This window comes from Bos javanicus, chromosome 3 (genome assembly GCF_032452875.1).
Source record: "Bos javanicus breed banteng chromosome 3, ARS-OSU_banteng_1.0, whole genome shotgun sequence".
Taxonomy (NCBI): Eukaryota; Metazoa; Chordata; class Mammalia; order Artiodactyla; family Bovidae; genus Bos; species Bos javanicus.
In genome coordinates, this window is record NC_083870.1 from 112,392,088 (window position 1) to 112,414,710 (window position 22,623).

The 22,623-nt window shown below is 47.6% G+C and overlaps 1 protein-coding gene across 4 annotated transcripts in view; it reads left to right on the plus strand.

Moving 5' to 3' along the window:
• Positions 1-22,623, plus strand: part of CSMD2 (CUB and Sushi multiple domains 2) — a 694,802-nt gene that overhangs the window by 534,298 nt on the left and 137,881 nt on the right. For all 4 annotated transcript variants that reach the window (XM_061412621.1, XM_061412618.1, XM_061412619.1 and 1 more), the window contains 3 exons: positions 2,581-2,772; positions 8,142-8,280; positions 12,227-12,414. In XM_061412621.1, the coding sequence (XP_061268605.1) occupies positions 2,581-2,772; positions 8,142-8,280; positions 12,227-12,414 (519 nt within the window). The remainder of the gene's footprint in view (positions 1-2,580; positions 2,773-8,141; positions 8,281-12,226; positions 12,415-22,623) is intronic.

The window sequence follows — 22,623 nt, forward strand, 5'->3', positions numbered from 1 at the left end:
CATTATTAATCCATGTTGCAGATGTAGACTGTGGGGACCAGAGAGGTTTCTCATGCAATGTCATCTAGAGTTAGTAAGTAGAAGAGCCTGGGTCAAATCCCCTGTGTCTGATTCCCAAACCTAGGCCCTTAATCATCGCACTCCATTGCCTCCCCTGTATGGTCAGAACAGTGAGCTATTTTTCTTCCAGAGAATCATTTACATGTATATGCTGTAAAGCTGGAGTTGAAAGCTAAGTCTGTTTTTAATTGGGAAGGGAGAAGATTGCTTCTTGTTTGGCTTTATAAATAAATTCAGTAAGTGTCTGATGGTGACGGTTTGTTCATTTATTTATTCACCCAAGAAATATTTACTGAACACCACTGTGTGCCGGGACCACTCTAGGCCCTGGAGATACAGCTGGAAGCAGAACAGCCAAGGTCTCTGTTCCCATCATAATGCACAAGCGAGCTACAATAAAGAGGAAAACACGTGAACTAGCAAGATGATTACAGGTTGTGCTATGAAGGGAACACAACACGGAAACGTGACAAATTTGATGAAAGGGGTGAAAGGGTAAGCCCAGAAGAAGGTGATCAAAGAAGCCTGTCTGAGGAGAGGATGTTGGAGCTGAAAACCGAGTGACAAGACAGAGCTGGCATAGAAGGATCTATGGCACGAGCGTTCCAGGCAGAAGGGGCAGCAGGTGCAAAGGCCCTGGGGGCAGGGGTGTTGGGAGAGAGAGCACTGAGCTGGCTGTGCTGCAGGGAGATTCTACAGCTGTGGCTGAAACACAGCGATAGCAGATCGTTGAGGGTGTGAATGATTAAAGGTGGATCAAAGCAAGGGACAGGTTTTAATATGTGCTTTCAAAAGAGGAGACTTTAAGGTACCATAAACCAGGAGTTGGCAAGCTGTTTCTGTATAAGTCCAGGTGGTAAATGTTTCAGGCTTTGTGGACCATGTGATCTCTGTCATAACAACTCAACTCTGTCATCAGAGCATGAAACCAGCTATAAACAATGTGTTTCCAAGTGAGCACCCCTGTGTTTCAGTAAAACTTTGTTTGCAAGAACAGGCACACAGCCAGATTTGGCTGTGGGACTCAGTTTGTTGTATACTTTCTTAGATACTCCAACTCCAGGACCTGTCCATGCAATCCTAGATCTTATAATTAATGATATCAGTGTGTACAGGTGCCCTGGGCTTTTACACCGAGTAACAGAAGAGAGTGGATACATATCCCAGGAGATCTGGAGGATGTAGAAAGCATAAACTCTCTCTAAGGCCTCCTGGTTTGCTTAACAATTGATGTGGGAACTATCCTGGCAACCTAGTGGTTAGTTCAGACTTTGCCTACCAATACAGGGGGTGTGGGTTCGATCCCTGATCCAAGAGTTAAAACCCCACATGCCTCATGGCCGAAAAGCATAAAACAGAAGCAGCATTGTGACAAATTCAATAAAGACTTTAAAGAATGGTCCACATTTTAAAAATCTTCCTTAAAAAAAGAACTACTGTGAATTTTACATTTTATACCATAATAAATTCATTTGTTTTAATGTAAAAGTTATTTTTCCCAGAATTTCTGAGAAAAATTGACCCTCCAAGCCAATGACTGTATTGATCCTGTATGCCCCAGAGTCTCCTATTCCCAGGGCCTGCTGAGCACAGTCTATGCCCCGTGACACAGGCGGGGACCCTGGAGGAGCAGGGGTTGATGCAGCTGCCCCGGAATCCTTTCTCTGGACTTCCTCTCATACCCTTTCCTTTGGTGTGTTTTCTCACCTGCATTTTGTCCATTTATTCCTTCAGTCATGCTTTTATTCATTTGTTCCTCCTTTCCATCATTTATTTGATGTTTGCTTTTAAAATAAACGGGCTTCTCTATATTATGCTGCCTGATATTAGGCTACAAATATCTCCCAAATTCCTAGGTTTATTGAATTTTTAAAACATCCCAGCTAGTAATGTTTATTTTGAACTCTACCATGCCACTTGCTGTAAACACCAGATTTCTCTGTTTCAGTCTGATGAGTTATGGGTTGGTTGCCATGCAAGGGAGAATACGACCTTCATCTGACCTTAGTAACTCCAGCATCTTCTCAACCACCACTCAGCATGCAGGCAGCCCAACTCCCAAACTCCCTTGCAGACCTTTCTGATTGCATATTAGAGTTTATTCTTAATTACCTTGTCACTCCCTCATACGGATCATGTTAGCGACATTTTGCAAAATTGGAAAGCTCCCCATAACAAGGCTTGTGTCGTTAAATCAAATTGAACTCAGTTCTATTGTCATAGCAGGGCAGCCATGCTTAACTCGTCTAGTGTCTCATGATAGACGGATGATAGTGATGGTGAAGGTCCGGGTAGAACAGGTGACGGGCAGGAGCAGTGGTGGAGGTGGCAGGAACGGGCGTGAGAACAGAGGTGGTGGCACGGCTGCTGCAGCTGCTGATCCTGGCGGGAGGCGATGGAAATTCTGGCAGAGACCTTGGGGATGGAAATGGTGGCGTCGGTGAGTGTGGTGAGCTGGGAGCCTCGCTCTCTGGCAGACACCTAGGCAACCCCGCTTTTTCCTCTGCTTTCTTCTCCCAGTGTCCACAGCAACATCCTGCAATGACCCAGGGGTCCCCCAGAATGGGAGCCGGAGTGGCGACAGTTGGGAAGCCGGCGACTCCACGGTGTTCCAGTGTGACCCCGGCTATGCGCTGCAGGGAAGCGCAGAGATCAGCTGCGTGAAGATCGAGAACAGATTCTTCTGGCAGCCCAGCCCGCCGACCTGCATCGGTACGGAGCAACTGCAGTGTGACCCCACTCCCTGGTCCCGCCACTGGTCTCCTCCAGGTCTCCCAGCCCCTTAAGTGGCAGCTGCGTTAGGAGTCTGTCCAGGAGAGTCAGAATAGCTGAAAGGTGCAGGAGCCTCCACATTTACTCTGCTTTGCCTGCATATGTACAGACACACACCACACACACACACACACACACACACACACACACACTCACAGTCATACACTCACACTCTGTGTCTGTGCGTGTGCTGTGGTGCTAAGTCACTTCAGTTGGGTCCAACTCTTTGTGACCTTATGGACTGCAGCCTGCCAGGCTCCTCTGCCCATGGGATTCTCCAGGCAAGGATACTGGAATGGGTTGCAGTACCCTCCTCCAGGGGATCGTCGCCACCCAGGGATCAAACCTTATGTCTCCTGCATTTGCAGGCGGGTTCTTTACCACTAGCACCATGTGGGAAACCCCACTCACACTCTACACACTACAAATTCTTTCCACTTCAAAATGGTCCCAAATTTTCTGTTTGTCCCTTTTCTCCTGGCCCGGTCCATATTATAGACTGGGAGGAGGACCATGGGTCACCTCGGGTAACAAGGGTCCCCAGGTTCTGAAATGACCCTTCTATTACCGGAAGCACTGGGAGGGCACTCACAGGCCTGGCTGTAAAGGGAAGACCTTTGCTCTTCTTCTTCACAAGGAAATGATTGGTTACCCGGCTTTTGGTTCTCCAGCTCTGTCCTTAGTCCTTAGATTTCCCTACTTGACAGATGAAGAAGTGGAGGGTCTGCAATGTGTCCAAGGTCACAAAGCTTATGCAGGTTGGGCCCTGAGTAATCAGTCCTGCTCTCTGGCTCCTAAAGGTTGGGAGGAGGAAGGAACTTGAGAGGAGGACAGGAAAGAAAGAGAAATGGATAGAAACAGACATTCCAGGGCCACATGGCTCTTTTCCTCAGGCAAAACAGAGAGTAGCTCTGTACTGTGTCGGCAATGGATGGTAGAAGAGACCAGGAGTCCTGGGCTCCTTACTGCGTGCAGCCCCGACTGGATGTTTCCTCACCAACCTCACTTAGCTTTCCCTGCAGCTCTCTGTAATGAGCACCATCGCCCCATCTTACAGTAGAGGAAACTGAAATTTGGGAACTTTGAGTATCTTGTCTCAAATCACAGAGCCAGGATACGGCAGTGCCAAGAGTCACCCCCACATCAGCCTGAACGCGACGCCTTTCACGCTCCTGACTCCCACCAGGGACTTCCTGAGATGCTCCCCAGCAGTGCCCACCCCGGTGACGCCCAGCCCCCTCTTTGCACACAGGCTCAGTGGGAGGTGCTGTCCAGGCAGCTGAGGACTGGCCTTTGCCGCCCGTGCCCTGCAGCCTGGCGTTGATGGTGAGCACTGAGTGCTGGCCCTCGGTGGCAGGGAGGACTCACATGGGTGTGTGTGGCAGGAGCTCAGTGCAAGTGCCATGGACAGGAAGGTGAGGCCTGGGTTTCAGAGCCCTCTCGCTTTTCAACTGCAGCTGCGATCCGCCAAGAGAGCAGAGGATATTGAAGAAGACAGGTCAGGGGGGTTCAGAGATTTGCTGTTTACTAGTTCAGTGGCTGCGGGGAAATTGCTTCAACTCTCTGACCCTCTGTCTCCTCATCTGTAAAGTGAAGGTAAATGTACTTCCCTCGTGGCGTTGTGGGTGAGCCAGCACTAACCCTGACCTCAAGAAATATTCACTTCTCTCCTTCTGTCCTTTCTTCCTCCTTCTTCAAATTCCGCTCTCCTTCCTTCCCTTGTTTGTTTCCTTCTTTCACGTTTTTTGGACTCCCTTCCCTTCCCCGAACCAGACTTCCATCCGGTGGAGGGAATTCTAGGAGGCGAGGGGGATGAGGGGGTCAGACGACCTCTCATTCTGCCTTGTCTCAGGCTGGGATTCCTTCAGTTTGTCTTACAGAAAAGCGGGTCCTGACACGAGGCTGTCCCGGCTGGAGCAGGGGGAAGCCCCGAGCTGAGCCGGCAAGAGCAGTGCATGTGTAGCCGGCAGGGCAGAGAGGTTAATTTGGCTTTCATTACCCATTCTCCTGCGCTTGGCGTGGGGAAATATTCCTCACAACTAAATGAGCGTCTGCCTCTTCTGGAAATGACAAGCCCCTCCTCATTTCCAGCTCCCTTGGCCTTCTGCCAGGACAGGTCTGGCTGGCCTTCATGCCCTTTCATTATAGGGAGGAAGCAAAGGAAGGTAACAAGCGTTTGAGAGCATCCTCCCCACCATAGGCGCTGGGCTGGATGTGGCTACATTTTCACAAATGAAATCACTGTGCAGTGAGTTTTCGGATTCCAGCTGCCTGGTTCAAGTCAGCTTCACGAGGACAGGCTATGTGACCTTAGACAAACCACACCATCTCCCTATGCCTCAGTTTCCTGCCCTGTAAAGCAGGGAAGATAATAGTACCCAGCTCCTGGGGTTGTGTGGAGGATTGAATAAGCTAACGCTATAAAGCGCTTAGAGCCGTGCCTGGTTCATAGTAAACACTGTGTATGTCAGAGGCCTTTATAGCCATTATTCTTTAATTTTATTTTATAGATAAGAAAACAGGGGCTCAGGGAGGTGGGATAGCTTTGCCCAAAGTCACAACTAGGAGGAGGCCAGATTCGAAATTTGAACCCAGGACTGTATAATGTCAAGATCAATGGTCTTTTCTGCAGCTCTCACCCCTTGATACAGCTGGCCCACTTTTTAGCCACCTGGAATGACCAGTGCCTGTCTCCCTGACTCACACCTGGGCATGGTGATTCGTTAGATCAAGCCTAGATCTGAGGGCAGAGCCTGGCTTCTGTCTCTAACTCATAGTGGGGAGTGGACAGGGCCAGAGTGAGGGCGTGGAAGCCATTGGAAGGGAGACCTGGCTCCTGGGTCCAGCTTGGCATCCCAACCCCAGCCCTGAGTACCCACCGGACAGGATGGGGTGCCACTGGCTTGTCACCAAGGCCTCATTTAGTCTCCAGCAGCTCAGATGTCCTCCTGGCCAATACCTGGGCTAGAAGGGGAAGGGGGACTTTGTGCCCCTCAACCAGCCCCACCCGAGTGGCAGGACCTGACCATCCTGCGGGTGCAGCATCCCAGGAGTCCACCCACAGCCTTGAGGACAACTGGCCAAGAGCGACAAAGCCCACACCAGGGTCCTGGGTGGGAAGCAGATGCCTGACTGCCTGATGTTGGGGGGGCCATCACACAGGGAGCTGGGCCAAAGCAGGGCCTCAAACCCAAACAGACTGAGAGCACTGGGGGGTTGGTGGAAAAATAGGGGGGGCCAGTTTTGAAACACACAGATTCACCCCATCTGTGAAAACTTAAGGGAAGGAACCCCTGGCCTGTGAAGGAAGGCAGAGCCTGGTAGCCCTTGCCTGAACAGAGGGAGCACTGGGAAGATGCCCCAGGAGCTGGGACCACTGCCCTGAGCAGGGCTTTCTGCTCTTCCTGGCAGTACCACTGTGTTTCCTAGGCCAGCCTGGGCAGGGCCACACTCAGTGGACAGGACAGTGTGGTCTTGCTTTGTTAAGTTCAAGGTTTCACCCTGATCAGACAGGCCTCCCGTCTGCCCCATCCACCGAACCATATTGTCTGAAGAAGGATCAATGGAGAAGAAGTGAGTGAGATACAAGACAGACTCAACTCAAGGGACCATCCTCACTCCCAGAAGCTCTTCTCCTGGGTACCCTGCCCCCGCTGGCCTGCAGGGAGGGACAGCACCCCCCGATTGCCACTGCCGCCAGTGGTTCCGAGGTAGCACAGGAGCATGGGGGAAGTGATGGGCTTGGGGGCCAGACACATGTGGGTCTGAGTCTCAGAGTGACTCTGGGCAAGTTCCTTGACCTCTCTGAGCCTCAGTTTCCACTTTTCTGAGTCAGGAAGGGTAATCCATAGCTTACCGAGTTGTTATAAGATAGAAATGAGATATGGATATAAAATGCCATATGTCATGTGTGACCTTTAACAGGTGTCCACTGGAGTGTATCTGGTACTCAAGCTGGGACTTGAGAAATATTTCCCACAAGAAAAAGCCCACACTACTCACGATCCCTCAGGTTTTATGTTCAGCCACATTAGGGCTTTTATGGCCTCATCCGAAGACCTACCATTTTTTAAAGAGGCCCCGTTGGGGATTGATCCAGCCCTTTAGGCTCACCCCTCATAAAAGCTACACTGAGGAAGCAAAGCTTAGTTCTGGGACAAGCAAGTGGCTGCTCTGAAGTCCAGTCCTGGATGTACCCTCAGTTCCCAGCTCCACGTCCAGGCCTGGCCCTTCTGCAGGCTCACTGCTTGCCCACTCTACCGCCAACCTTCAGTGGTGCCCTGAGGTTTTCAGACCAAGCCATGTCTAGTCTCAGCCGTCTTTTCCTGTTAACATCCCCATACAACCTCCCAACCTTCACTTTATCAGACCCTCATGCTGTGGTCCAATAACCCAGCCCTTCGGGGGAGAACCAGATTCAGGATCTGGGACTTGCTCCCCCAGGGGCTCCGGATGAGCAGCTTGCTATATTCCCAGCCACCGTCCCACCCTCCCACCTGCTGGAAAGGCCTGTCATCTCAGGGGAGGGGGACCACCGTGGACTAATTGGGGATTTGTAATATTTCCATACAACAGAGGAGCACATGCTCTCTTGGACAAAGGCCTTTGAGAAAATTGGAAGGTATCTGCAGCCCCACGCAGGTGCCAAGAGCACTGGCAGCATAGGAGCCCAGGCACACTTGGCAGACACACGTGGTTGTTTTCTGCTCCTCCTGACATCAAGTGCGCTGGGATTAGTGGTAAATAACCCATAAAGCTCAACCAGAAATGGGATCTGACGCCTTGAAAGGAGACCGAGTATTTCATATGTCTGAAAGCCTAGTAATGGCTTCACACATGGACGAGGTCCAGTATGCCACATGCTTTCACAGACATCTCCCAAATCTTTACAACCGCTCCATGAAAGACATGTTACCTCTGCAAAAGAGGAGAGACACTGAGGTCTAGAAAGGTTAGATAAATTCCCTGAGGTCACACAGCCAGGAAGTGACAGAGCCAGGTATTTTTATTTTTGTTGTTTAATAGCTTAGCGAGCTGAAATCCCTATAACATAAAAGTAACCATTAAAAAAGAACATTTCGGTGGCATTTAGTGCACTGAAGTGTTGTGCGAGCCCTTCCTCTCTCCACTTCCAAACAGCTCCATCACTTTAACGTGAGACCTCACCCCCATGGCACTCCACCCTCCCCTGAGCCTCTGGAACCACGTTCTAACTTAGGTCGATCAGACGCAGTCCCTCCTCTACCAGCGCTGATGGAAAGGTGATCAGGTGTCGGGACAGCCTCACCCTTGTCTTCCTCTCTCCTCAGCTCCCTGCGGGGGAGACCTGACGGGACCATCAGGAGTCATCCTGTCACCAAACTACCCAGAACCCTACCCGCCGGGCAAGGAGTGTGACTGGAAGGTGACCGTCTCGCCAGACTATGTCATCGCCCTGGTATTTAACATGTATGTACCTTTCCCCTGGGTGGGAGGAGGAGGGCTCAGCACAGGTAGGGGTGCAGACCTGGGTCGGGGTGAGCATACATACGGCCTCTGTGCTCAGGACTCTATTCCAGGGGAGGTGAAGGAGTCCAGAGGAGGAGAGACACCAGCACTCCTTGAGCATCTCCTGTGCCCGGCTCTGTGCTCTGCAGCTTCATGCCTAGTATCCTCGTATGCGATCCCTGTGCACAGTCACTCAGTCGTGTCTGACTCTTTGAAACCCTTAGGACTGCAGTCCTCCAGGCTCCTCTGTGCATGGGATTTCCCAGGCAAGAGTACTGGAGTGGGTTACCATTTCCTCCTCCAGGGGATCTTCCCAACCCAGGGATCAAATCCACGTCTCCTGCATTACAGGCAGATTCTTTACCACTGAGCCAGCTAGGAAGCCCTATTTAATCCTTATGATAATTTATAAAGTACCTATTATTCTTGGTTTGTCTCTCCTTTTTTTTTTAACCTCTGAGGATGGCAAGATTCAGAAATTCAGGGTCGTTTTGCCCCTGCTCTTCTGAATTCTCCCCCTCTGCTCTCACCAGCTTCTCTTACCACCCTCTCCAGTTTAGGAACAGCCCAGGAATCTCTTAGCCACTCCCCCGCCAAGCTCCAACACTATCTCCTTGATTTCCTTTAGAAGCAAACTCTTCACAAGAATCATCTCTGGTTCCCTCTCCTTTCCTCGCCTCTTGTTCACTCTCAAATCACTGACATCCAGTTTCTGACTCCTTGCTTCCACTGGCAACTCCTCTGCACTCCTGGCTGCCAAACCAAACTGCATTTTCCACACTTTGTCCAACCGCCTCTCTTTATCCCTCCCTGCATCCTTCTCCTGCTTTTCCCCTTGGCTTTTTGGACTTACCCCCTCTGGCTCTCCAGCTTCTTCTGGGAGTTCATGGATTCTTTCTCATGCCCCTCGCCCTCTGCCAGGCTCTGTCACAGGCCCCTCTGTCTGCCCGCCACACCTCCTCCCTGGACAAGCTCATCCACTCCGACGCTTCACTCACGTCTTGTAAACTGGAACTCTAGTCTGCCACCCACGCAGACTCTCTTGTGGGCTGCGGGCTCCATAGCCAACTATTGGACGGTCTCTATCATACCTGCAGGCTTCGTGATTACAACACATACAAAACTAATCCCCTTGCTTCTCCCCCTAGATGATCTCTATTCTGAAAATCGGGGGTGACCGCACTGTCCATTTTCACTGCTTCTTCTGTTAGTGGCCAAGGCATAGGGCTTCAGCTGTGTTAACCTTAGCTTTTCCCCTCTTCTCCATCCTCCCACCTACTGTCTTGGTTGATGCCCTTACTGCTTCCTGTCTAGATTACTGCCACAGGCTCCTAACTGGTTCCTCTGCTCCACCTTGCCTTCTGTGCCAGTCTCATCCTTAGCTCGGTGTCAGAGTGATGCTGTCACTGGAAAACGCTGAAATATGCACCTCATTTACCATTTTAACACACAATGATATACTACTCGGCAATAAAAGGAAATGAACTACTGACACATACAGCAACGTGGATGAGTCTCAAAATATCTCACTGAGCAGCAGAAGACAGACACATGAGTACATAATGTATGATTCCACTTAAATGAAATTTTAGAATCAGCAAAACTGATCCACAGTGATAAAAAGTCAGCTCAATGGTATCTTCTGGGGGTGGGGAAGATCAACTGAGAAGGGCCCCCCCCCGACCGGGAACTTTGGGGGATGGTGAAAACCTTGGGTCTTGATAGACACGTGTCAAAACTGAAGGAGTGGTATCCTTAAGTGCTGATCATTTCAGCATGTATAAATTATACCTCGGTTTAAAAGCAAAGAAAGAAACAGATATATCCCTAGTTTTTTTAATACTTCAAAGTCTCCCTCTTTTCTATAAGAGGGAGACATTGTTTTGGGTTTTAATTTGGGGGTGGGGAGGAGTTGTTTGTTTGGGGTTTTTCTTTTTGGTCCAGTCTTTTGAGTTTCATTTCAAACCATCTGGCCCTGGCCTGCCTCTCCCCTCAGTTCCCCAACGCAGTCCTAACCCTGAGCTCCAGCCAGACTGAACTACTCACAGTTGCCAAGACTATTTCATACTTCATGACTTTGCTTCTGCTCATCCCCTCACTGTGACTTCCTTTCTCCTCCTTGTCCAATCCCTGAGGATCTTCTAATGCCCCAACACAAACTTCACTCCCATCCTCCCTGATGAACTTGGTGCTGTGTTCCCACTAGCCTGCACAGACTTTAGACTTTGTTGTCTTCATGTCCATCACTTCCTTCCAATCCAGAACCTTCTTGAAGAAGGGATGGTGTCTGACATGCCTGAGTCCTGGGCATCTTGCACAGTGGCCGGCATACTGCGGGTGCTCAGATAAAACCCCATGGTTGCAGAGACACGAGGGCAGATGGAGGCCTTTTGGAAATGAATCCAAACTGACTCACTCCCAAACCCTTGGTGACCTTTGAAAGAGCAGGTGGAGCAACTGAACTACGGGGGCAAGAAGCCCATACCACCCAGCCGTGGGGGGTGACCCTGCACTGCCAGCAGTGTGAGAGGGCGCTGTGTAGCAGGGAGCCCAGTGCGTATGTGACTCCACGTCTAGTCCTCCCAGACCCCCTGTCTCTCTGCCAGCTCTATCCCCACCTTTGTCCTAGAGAGTAAATGGCCTCCTGTCTCTGCCATGTCTTAAAGGGTAGAAGCACCATTTGGTTGTCAGTCCAGCCAAATGGAGGATCTAAATATCCCAACCCTAGGTTGTGAACAAGTTGGCATCAGACCACTGTTCTCCGCAAACCCATTTACTTCTGTGGTTTCCATCTTGGCACCCTTGGTTGGCACCAGTCGCCTTTGTTGGGTGTATACCTAAGAGCGGAAGTGCTGCACTGTGGGGCAGGCATGGGGCAGCCTAGGGCAAGCATAGGTTCAGGTCCAGCAGATACTGCAGGACAGTTTCCGCAAGTGGTTGAACCAATTCACACCCCGGCCGGCAGGAGGTAAGCGTTCCAGCGGCTCCACATTCTTGCTGGCCCTTGGTATTTCCCCTCATTTTCATTCAAGCCATTTCAGACACTCAAGAACTCTAAGGCTCAATTTGCTAAGCTAAGAAGGTTTGTAAAATGGGTTGTTTTTTTTTCATAGACCAAGGTCAGGATTTCTTAGAAAGAGACACCCGTGGGGGAGCCAGGAATGGGGTGAGCTGCAAACTGGCTGGGGGAGGGGGGAAGTGAATGAAGAGAGGGTCCTTCATGAGAATGAGCCCCTTCCTGCCAGTGAATGGCTCCCTGGGTGGCTCTCACCCCTCAGAGAAGCAGGTGCAGCTTAGGACAGTGTAAAGAATAGTAGAGGCAGGTAAGAGGCCTGGCTTCTGGGCCTGCTCTGTGGGTTCTGACCACTCGATGTGTAGAGCTGATAACTGATTTTCCCTTCTGTGCACAGTGTAGTGAATATAGACAACAGTGTTGTTATAATCATCAAACTTGGTAATAGGCTAGATCTTAATTATTCCAACCGCTAAAAAGAAACGATAATTATATGATGTGACAGAGGTGCTAATTATCACTACAAAGGAAATCATATAACAATATATAAATGTAGTCAATCAGCATGTTGTACCCCTCAAATTTATATGCCATGTCAAATATAGTTCAATTTTTTAAAACACCTTCTTTTTTAAAAAAAAAAAGAGGGTGTTAGGCTTTTGGCTCCAGCTTTCTGGACCCTGATGCTAGAATCTGGCGCTCTGTCCAAGCCTGCCTTGTCCATCTTCTCTCTCACTGGGAGGTCGGGCGGGGCCAGGAGGTCTCAGGGATTGGGTGCCTGGGGGCTGGAGGACTTGCTGTGTTGGGGACCCTGTCCTTTGGTTGAGCCCGAGGCTGGGTACCAGCCTTTATGTGACCTCAGCGGGGTGGGGTCGGGATGTGTTTGTTCCCCAGCTTTAACTTGGAGCCTGGCTACGACTTCCTCCATATCTACGACGGACGGGACTCTCTCAGCCCCCTCATAGGAAGCTTCTACGGCTCCCAGCTTCCCGGCCGCATCGAAAGCAGCAGCAACAGTCTCTTCCTCGCCTTCCGCAGCGATGCTTCAGTGAGCAACACCGGCTTTGTCATCGACTACACAGGTAAGAGCCAGGGGGGCGGGCAGAGATGACGTGGGCAGGGCCAACCACACCTGGCCAGGGATGGGGGAGGCGTAGTGTGGCGAGGAGAAGGTTGGACGGGGTCACGGGGAGCCTGCTGCCACCTACAGAGCCCCTGCCTCTCTGTGGCCCTCGGAGTGGGCCCTTGCACCCAGCTGCCTCAGGCCCGGGAGAAAAGGGGCCTCGCTTTCTTCTTGCACCTCGTTTCTGTTTTGACATCACGACTCCCATTTACACCCTTTTCTACAAAGGTCAAATCTAGATCTTCTTCAGTCTCATAACTTCAGCCCAAGCGATCAGCTGGCGTCTTCAAGGCCATGCCCCTGCATTTGCTGAGGGTTCTGATGTGAGGCTCAGTCTCTGTCTCTACCCAAAGCCTCCCACCCTCCTGGGTAAATGCAGGGCCCACCCGAGTCCTGGGGTCACAGTGCCTGGATCTCTGTCCCAGGGGCACTCCTTGGCCATCCTCTGGCACCCTGTCATAAACAGGACACTTTCGGACACTTTTTTTCATCTAATTTTTATTTTATATTGGAGTGCACTTGATTTACAGTGTTGTGTTAATATCAGGCGCCCAGCAAAGTGCTTCAGCCACCCGTATATGTGGGTCCCGTCAGACTCTCCTCCCATGTAGGTCAGTACAGAATGACATCCCTTGATCACATTTTCTCATCCCTCCAGCTATCCCATCCTTTTGTTCTCATTCCACTTTCAGATTAATGAAAGCAAGCTGAAGGATATGGGGGTCGAGCCAGGGTCAGCAGATTTTTTTCTTGATGGGCCAGACAGTAAATAGTTCAGCTTTGTGAGCCATGCAGTCTATATCACAGTTACTCCGTGCTACTGATGCCACTATGGCACAAAAGCAGCCAAAGATGGATCAGAAAGGGATGGGCATGGCTGTGTTTGCATAAGAATCTGCTTACTGACGCAGGCCTCAGTCCCTGCCTGGGCAAGAGCATTGACATCAGATCAACTGGGTACAGGGCTCATGTTTACTCCTTAAGGACTTATTGACCAGAGACATATTAATGTCTTTTGTGAGCCAAATGTTATTGACTGGAGTGTTTCAATATTCACTTCTTGTTGTTGTTCTTCTTCTGTTGCTCAGTCGTGTCCGACCCTTTGCAACCCCATGAACTGCAGCATGCCAGTCTTCCCTGTCCTTCACTGTCTCCCAGAGTTTGCTCAAACTCATGTCCACTCAGTCGATGATGCCATCCAACCATCTCATCCTTTGTCACCCCATTCTCCTCCTGCCCTCAATCCTTCCCAGCATTTACATAGCAAATCACCAGCCACAGGTGTTTGTTTCTGCAAAAATCCCTGGATCAATAGTGTGTATGGCCTGGAGCAAGTTACTTAACCTCTCCAAAACTCTATTTCTGCATCTACAAAATGATGGTAGAATAATTTCTACAGCACAGAAATGCACTTGATGAATCCATGCATGAAAGCCCAGGTCTGGGGCCTGGCACCTTGCAAACATTCTGTAATATTCCAGTTGTAGCAGCAGCAGGAGAAATATTCCAGGTTCTCGAGCACTTCACTTTCTTCTACTCCATTATTCTGTTTGACCTTTTCTTTTTCTCTAATGATCCCAGGCGCCATTATCCAGATCCTAGCTCCATCTTTTGCTTGATTTGTCAACTTGGTTAGATATTATCTCTTGGAACCCATTTCTCCAGCTATAAAATGGTGATCATAATAGTTATGTTGCAGAAGGTTAAATTAAAAGATATTTTATACATATAAATGAAATGTAGGAAGATAGTGCCCAGGATGGACTAAGTACTCTGTAGATTCTCTGGAGATGATGGAATTTGTTATTGCTACTGTAACCCAAGTTCCGCCAGACTCATCAGCCGGTGTGTACAAATGGAGCCGGTGTGTACAAATGGGGTCACAGTACCAGTTAAAATTTTAAAAGTTCCTGGCTCACGTCCCCCACTTGTTTAATGTGGGACCTCAGCAACCTTTTAAAGTGTCCCTTCATTAAATATTTGTGGCAACTCCTGGGAATAGTTCACACGCGCTCACAAATAATCCGAATCATAATAGTGGTGAACTTAGTAGTCTGCCAACAGCCAGCAGTGTCCTGAGCAGTTCGCATCCATTGACTCACCGAAATCCTCATGACTCTCAGTCACCTGCTATGTGTCAGATACAATTCTCAAAGATGCTTGGGGCACAGGTTAGAGAAAGTTTTGCCTGTGGTCGTCTTTCCTCGTGGGACTGGCCTGGATTCTCTTCCATCCTGTCTTCTTCTCAATAACCACCATTTGGTAAACCTCCTGTCTTCAGTCGCCACATGCTGATGTCAGAACAAATGCAGTCACAAGTTGTGGAACGCCAGCAGGAGGCATGTCTTAGGTTCAGCCAGGACCCCCATTACTCCGCCCACCACCGTCCTCCCTGCCGTGACATCATCTTCACTCTTTATTGTTCATTTCTTTAATTACACTTTCATCAATACCCTTAATTTTCCTGCTCCCTGATCCTTCAGTCGCATAAACCTTGCACAACTGCACCTTTTATTAAATTTCGTCAAGTGGCTGAGCACAGCTAGAAGTCACCCAAATGTGGCACTTGGAGCCACCCCAGCCAGGCCTTTGCAACAATCAGAGTAACATCTAGCTTGTCCCACCTGAGTCTTCTACATGGCAGGGATTCTAAAATTTTACCCCAAATGTAACCATTTTTAACCTTCTTATAAGATGACTGCATTTCATCATCCCTGAGCTCAGTGGCTACAGGGTAGAAACTCCCTCAGCTTCCTCCCTGGTCCCCTTGTCATGACAACCTGGCTGTGGTCTCCTCTCCCCCAGGTCTTCTCTACAAATCCACGTGCTACACTCACACTTCTAGGTCCTCATTCCCAAAGAAGCCCCTTCCCTGTTCAGCTGTTGGCCTAAGACCATATCTGGAAGGGTCCTCAGATACAAAACAAAGCTCTGGGGAATAGGGCCTTCCAAGCTGCCACCCGAGCCTGCTAAGCAGCCAAAGGGGGCCAATTACTGGGGAGGGGCAAGGGGAGAGACACAGCCCACAGTGCACCTTCTGCCACCTTATGAGGATCCTCGGTGCAAGTGCCAAGTGGGTGTGTCTACTTGGGGTGGGAGGTACCTGGTGAGACCTGGACCTTCCTTCCTTCCTTCTCAGATTACACACCTCCAAATTTGGATCACCTCTCTACTGTGTCCCAGCCCTCTTCACAGGTAGCCCATTTGGTGGAACCCAGGGAGATTCCATGGTCTCCTTCTCCATATCCCTGGGTTCCTGGAATGGGTCTACTCTGCTACTGGATCCCAAGAACTTGATGATATCCCCTCACGTTCAATATCTATATAAGGGAGATCACCATCACTTATCACCTCTATGGCCTTAAACAAGTTACTTAACTTCTCTGAGAATCACCTCCTTGTCTGTCAGAGAGGGACGGTGGTACTCCATGAAGAGGTTGTTGTGAGGGTTGGTCAATCAGCAGAGCCCCTGGCAGTGGGCTCGACAGTAGTTGGCACACACTTTGATCTTTGCTCTTCCATCCCATTGCCTTTCTCCTCCTGTGTGATAGATATTTCATTTGTTCTGCCTTTGTCTGGAAGATAAAACCTTTGTTCATTGAACTAGCCTGGTAGAATGGGACATATATTTAAAATATATGAATATTTGTGATTTGTGCATGCGTGTGTCCTATATACTTCTCCAATCCTTGGCAAAGAATTTAGATACTCTACACTCTGCAAATCCGTAGAACACCCTAGGTTGAGTTGGTAGCCCACAGAGGACTTGCACATTGAGGCAGGTGTGGATTTTTAGGAAAAGAATAGTTGGCCACATCTATCTAGAAGCCATCTTCTGTCCAAAGGCAGAATCCTGTCTTTTAGAGAGATCCAGGGCTCCACTAATGCTAAGGATCTGGGTCTCCATGGAGCTGTGGTTTCAATGGTTCTGCTTTGGGAGGTGTGAGGATCCACCTCAAGAGAGGTTGCCAAACTCAGCTGGGCTTAACGCAGTGAAAACCACTCTCTGACCCAAGTCAACCCCTCTTTGATCCAGGGTGAACAGACCAGGAGTCTTTCCTTATTTCCTGCCAACTTCCTAAGGGAAAAGCAAAAACAATTTGGTCCCATCTTAGTGAGGGATGATTTAGTTCCTATGAAGAAACTATTAAGAAGAAAAAGGAGTAATTTATTATAAAAAGGTGAAAAACAAAAACACTTAAACCAACTTGAGACAGAAAGACTTTATTATAAAAAGAAAACTAACAGCTGAACTGATTTAAGCCAAAGAGCACTGTATTTTAACAATATGGATGACAAAAACTCTCTCTCACTTAGCATCAAAATGGAATACATTTTTTAAAATATAAGAGCCCCAAGGGCAGGAAGCGTGATGTCCCAAGGGGATTACAGTCAAGGTGGGAGAATCGGAGGTTGAATGGGAGGATGGTCCTCCTCCGTCTCCAGAACCACTCGACCTGCTCCCTGCTCCTTTCTGAGTATTTGCCACATTCACTTTTCTTTGTAGGTTAGTTTTCTTTGCTTCTCCATTCTCCTAGGAGAGCAGGGCTGCCTCCCTCTTGGCTTTGAATCACTTCCCGATTTGTATCCCAACTCCCAATCCCAAAGGAACCACCAGATTGACAAGTTTAAGTCAGCGGTCCCCTGAGCGGTATCATAGGATTAAACTTTTGCATAAGAGGCAAGGGACCATCAGGCATTTTGATTCATTTTCTCACTGAGTATTTTTTGAGCACCTACTGTGTACTAGACACTGCTACAGAGGCTGAGAACAGAGCAAGGAACAAAGCAAAGTCCAGGCCCCGTGGAGTTCACATCCTAAGCTCACAGGCATTTCTACTACAATGGAACGTTGGAGGTCCACCTATCTAAGGTGAAGATGGGTGGGTGGGGTGGGATCGTAGGTGTCTCTGTTCAGTTGCTCCCGGAAGGTGGCTGTGCTGTCTTGGTCATCTCTGGGCAGCCCTTCTAAGAGATGACTCTGAATGCAGTCATGTCAGCTGTGTATCTCTATTACCCCACGCTCTGGTGCACTTCTTATCTGAATGCAGCCTCCTGGGTAGTTTCTCCATCTGCTAGAAGGATGTAGAGGGAATGAGAATCCTGTGTTTTGAACACAGTTTTGAAAAACGAGTCCCAGGGAGGTTTTGTGTCTTTTTCCAGACCAGAAAAACCAGTAAGGTGGTTGGGAGGGACCTTTATTCTCATCTTCCAGCAGGTGTGGTGGTTTCCTCTTGGGCCAGGACAGGCTAGGACATCCATGCACATGTCTAGAAACCATTCATTCACTCAACAAATGCTTATTAAACTCCTACTTCATGACATGCGCTGTGCTGTATGCAGAGGATACAGCGGTGAGCAAAAGGGTCACAGTCCCAACTTGAGGGAAACGTGAAGGTGAGGAAACAGACAATAAATAAGGAGACAAACAAGAAGCGAGAAGCATAAGAAGTGAGGGAAGAACAAACTACCATAAGAAAGAGAAATGGGGAGCCCACTTCAGAATGGTGAGGGCCTCACCGAGAAGAGACCTAAAGGTTGAGAAGCCCCCTGTGTAAGAGCAGGGGTGGAGAGGGTTTCAGACAGAGGGAAGAAGAGTTCAAAGCAAGTGTTAGAGAATCTGAAATAACTCAGGAAATGCCAGGATGAGTCAACTTTTCCGAAATTTACTAAAAAGTACCTATTTTCTCTTTCAAGCCCTTAACAGTAACACTTTAAGCCTGAATTTTCCTACCAGATTTCCGTATCTGCTCCCCCGACTCAGCTCTGCCCTAGTCTTTCTAAATTCAAGATCTCTTCATTCATGCTTACTTTCAACTTAACACATGTTTTTCTTCAGATTTTTCTAAGTGTAAACATTTTTCAAATAATGAATACAGTATTCCTTATAACTATTATAACACTGGATAGCAAGACAAATAAAATATTTAAAAGAGAAGACAGAAATTACTGATTTTGGAATCAGAGCTCACTGATAATCTACTATCATATCATCATTAACTAATATTGATGTCTTTAATACATTGAATATTTCTATACCTTTTCCAAGTCAGAAAAGAGAGGCATCATGTGTACAATATGTTCTCCTTCTAACTTTTTGATCCAGCAATGTCATATTCCTGGAAAATAAAATAATGTATGCTCTCTTTTAGAATCTTATTTGGAATAATCATTAAAATTAGAATAATTTTGTTTTTCAGAGATTCTATCTGGATTATGTGCCCTTAATGCCATTTTATGACTAATAGAAGAACACATTGATGTATAGTTTTATGGTGGAAAGGATAATGAATTAAAACAATAAAAGTAAGATGCTCTACAAAAATAAATATATAAGAAAAGTAACACATGTTTATTAGAAAAATTCAACTAATACAGAAGCATTTAAGATATGCTCTAAAAACTTAACATCTCCCAATACTACCATTCCCTAAAGTACCAGTATAAATGGCTTGTTATCTCATTCCAGATATTTTATATATATACATATATATATATATAGAAAGTAATATAAATTCTATACCAGAGGTCGGCAAACTTTTCTGTAAAGGACCAGAGAGTAAATATTTTAGGTTTAGCATGCCAGATGGTCTCTGCTACTATCAGTTCTGCTGTTATAATGCTAAAACAGTCATAGACAATATGTAAACAAATGGGCGTGGCTGTGTTCCAATAAAACTTTATTTACAAAAACAGGCAGTAGCGAGTCCGTGAACTGCAGTTTGCAGATCCCTGTCTATATGAATGGGGATCACACTGTATATAATCTGTAATATGGATTGGGTTTTCTTTTTTGAGCTTTGTTTTGGGTTTTGCCCAACAATAGATCTTGGGCGCCCTTCCATATCAGTATTCAAAGACTTTTGCTATTCTTTCTACTTGATCTTAGCCAAAAGGCCAAGAAGTGATTGCTATTCTTTCCAAAGGTTGCTTACATTTCAGTGGATGGCTCTAATCCAACTTTGTTAAACCAATTCCTTACTGTTTGGGTTGTCATTTTTCAATATTTTGCTGTTGCTGCATTTGGAAACAGGCCTTATCTATTAGGACAAAAAGAATCTGGTTCTTTTAATTTTCTCATTTTGGAGGGCTTGGGGCTTATTTGTTATTATCATCATGATGTTTTAGTCATTTAGTTTTATCATTCACAGCTGAGCTCTGGTTTGGCAGCCTGAAGACCTGAGTTTGGTATTAGCTCTACCTCTTAATAGTTGAATGGCTTGGAAAACTCATTTAGCCTCTCTGATCACCACATTCCTCATCTATAACCGGAACAGAAGCATACCTGACCCTCCCTACTGCAGAGGGTATTGTGAGGTACAAGCAGGATAACAGATTGGAAAGTGCTTTGAAAATTACAAAACGATATTCCTGTGTAAGAAGCTATCATCATTATCATTAGCCTTGTCGTTATTATTAATGTGACAGTGCTTGGAATGATGAGTTCTTCTTGCTCTGACATGTGAGCAGTGATAGAACAGAGTCTGTAGTTGGCTCATTGATGTTGATTTTCTAAGACTAGAGGTGTTCAGCCAATCAACTCAGCATCCATTTATTAAGCCCTATCACGTGCCAAATAGAGTCAGCCCTAGTGCCAAGTTCTGTGCTAGTTGCCAGGGTTATGAGAAGAATAGATGATGGATCCCTGTCCTTTAGGAGTTCAGAATCCACTGGAAAGAAATGCACTTACCCGACCTACCAAGATAATCAAAAAAAGAAAAATGAAATTCTGCCAGAAAGAAGGCAACATTCAGGACATTTTCTCAGGAGAGCATGACATTGAAAAGTGTAGGAATTTGCCACACACAGAAAGGAGGAAAGGACTCTCTGACATAGAGTAATGTTCTGGGCAGTCATATCCAGCTGGGGATGCCAGTGTGGCAGTTACCCAGAAGCACAGTTGTTTATATGGTGTAGAAGTCTATTCTTCTTCTGTGAAAGAAATCTGAAGGTTTTCACCCAAAGCTGTTCAAGTGTCTCCATCTAGGCTCCTTGTGTCTTTCTGCTGTATCATGGCTATGTGGCTCCCGTCCTCCAGGTTATCTCAGGATCCAAGGTGGTGACTGGAGGTCCATCCACCACATCTGAGTTCCAAACTGTGGGAAGGAGGAATGGAAGAAAGAAGGAAGGGTCAATGAATATTCTCTCAGCTGAGTCGCCTTCCCTTCAGCAGTCTTTCCAGAAGTCCCACATGTATCCACTTTGTTGTTCAGTTGCTAAGTCATGTCCAACTCTTTGCAACCCCATGGACTGCAGCACACCAAGCTTCCCTGTCCTTCATTATCTCCCAGAGATGCTCAAACTCATGTCTATTGAGTCAGTGATGCCATCCAACCATCTCATCCTCTGTCACTCCCTTCTCCTCCTGCCCTCAGTCTTTCCCAGCATCAGGGTCTTTCCCAAAAAGTCAGCTGTTCACATCAGGTAGCCAAAGTATTGGAGCTTCAGCTTAGCATCAGTCCTTGCAATGAATATTCATGGTTGATTTCCTTTAGGATTGACTGATTTGATCTCCTTTCTGTCCAAGGGACTCTCAAGAGTTTTCTCCACTTAAGAAATATTTATTGAGTGCCTATCATATGCCAGGCACTGGACTACAGCAGTGAACAAAACTGGAAAACTGCCTTCCTGGAACCTACATTCTAGTGGAGGGAGATAGAAAGAAATTAGGTAACTATATGGTGTATGAGATAGTATTGAGAATAAAGCAGAGAAGTGCAGAGAATAAAGCAGTGAAGGGTGATGGGGAGTGCTGGGGAGAGGAATATCACAATTTTAAAGAGCTGGCCAGGGGACTTCCTTGGCAGTCCAGTGGTTAAGACTCTGTGCTTCCAGTGCAAGGGATGTGGGTTCAAACCTTTATGTCATGTGGCGCAGCCACAAAATTTTTAAACTTTTTTAAATTAAAAAGAAGAGTTGGTCAGAGAAGTGTCACTGAGAAGGCGATATTGAGCTAAGTCCTGCAAGAAGTGACAAGGGAGCCATGAGGATGGGAGAATGCACACAGAGACCAATGTGACCGGACCAAAGTTAGCAAAGGGACAGTAGGGATCAGGGTCACAGAGGGCCGATTGGGGCAGGATGTGCAGGACCTTGGAGACTTGTAAGGACTGGGGCTTTTACTCTGAGTGATTCGGAAGGCAGTGATCTGTCCTGACTGTGTTTACTACTCTTTAACCAGATCTAGCTGCCTGGGAGGCTGGAAGGTATAGATCTTAGCTGGTGCCTTGATATTCTGGATAAACCCTGGGTTCCATTACTTAAAAGGATCAGGTGGGAGGAATGAATTTTGGGTGCCACAGCTTTTTCCGCCTCATATGAGCTATGTGAACTTGGTTCCAAGTTACTTAAGTTTTCTGAACTTCAAATAATATTTGACCCACTGTGAATTTATAAAAGAAAAGATGAAGTATAAGACTTGGTGATGTTTCCCTGTATCTTTGCAATTCACAAATGGGTCACCCAGTATCAGTTGCATTCTGGCCAGAGACGCTAAGCTTTGGGGAAGGACAGATTTGATGTGGGGGTCAAGATGATACAACACAGGGCACATGAGGGGTCCTCTGTTAGGCAAGGGACCATTTTCTGGATACCACTTGAGTTTAAACTTAGCAGTGTGTCTGGAACTGCTCCACCCTAAGCTCTAGGCAGAGACAATGAACAGGGCCATCCCATCATCAGGGCACAAATGCAAGCTTCTAGAAACCAGGAGGCTCCATGCTGAGGGTGAAGGCTCAAAGCTGAACAAAGGGATGGACTGTGCCCAAGTACTGACCTTCACCATCGTGACCTGGTCACGACTGAGATATAAACCACGGCGTGTCAGTTCTCATCAGTCAGAGCAGCGTGTGCCTCCCCTGAGAGCAGTGAGTCAGGGGTGAGAGGGCCTCGAAAGTGCAGCAGGAACTCCGTCCTTGGAGGGTCAGGGCAAGAAAGTGGAGAGAAGAAGGGAGATTTCACTCTTCAAAAGGACGTCTAGCCCTACTTTCTTTTTTTTAATTTTTAATTTAATTTTTATTTTATACTGGAATATAGTTGATTATGGGTTTCCCAGGTGGTGCTAATGGTAAAGAACCCACCTGCCAATGCAGGAGACATAAGAGACGTGGGTTTGATCCCTGGGTCAGGAAGATCTCCTGGAGGTGAGCACGGCAACCCACTCCAGTAT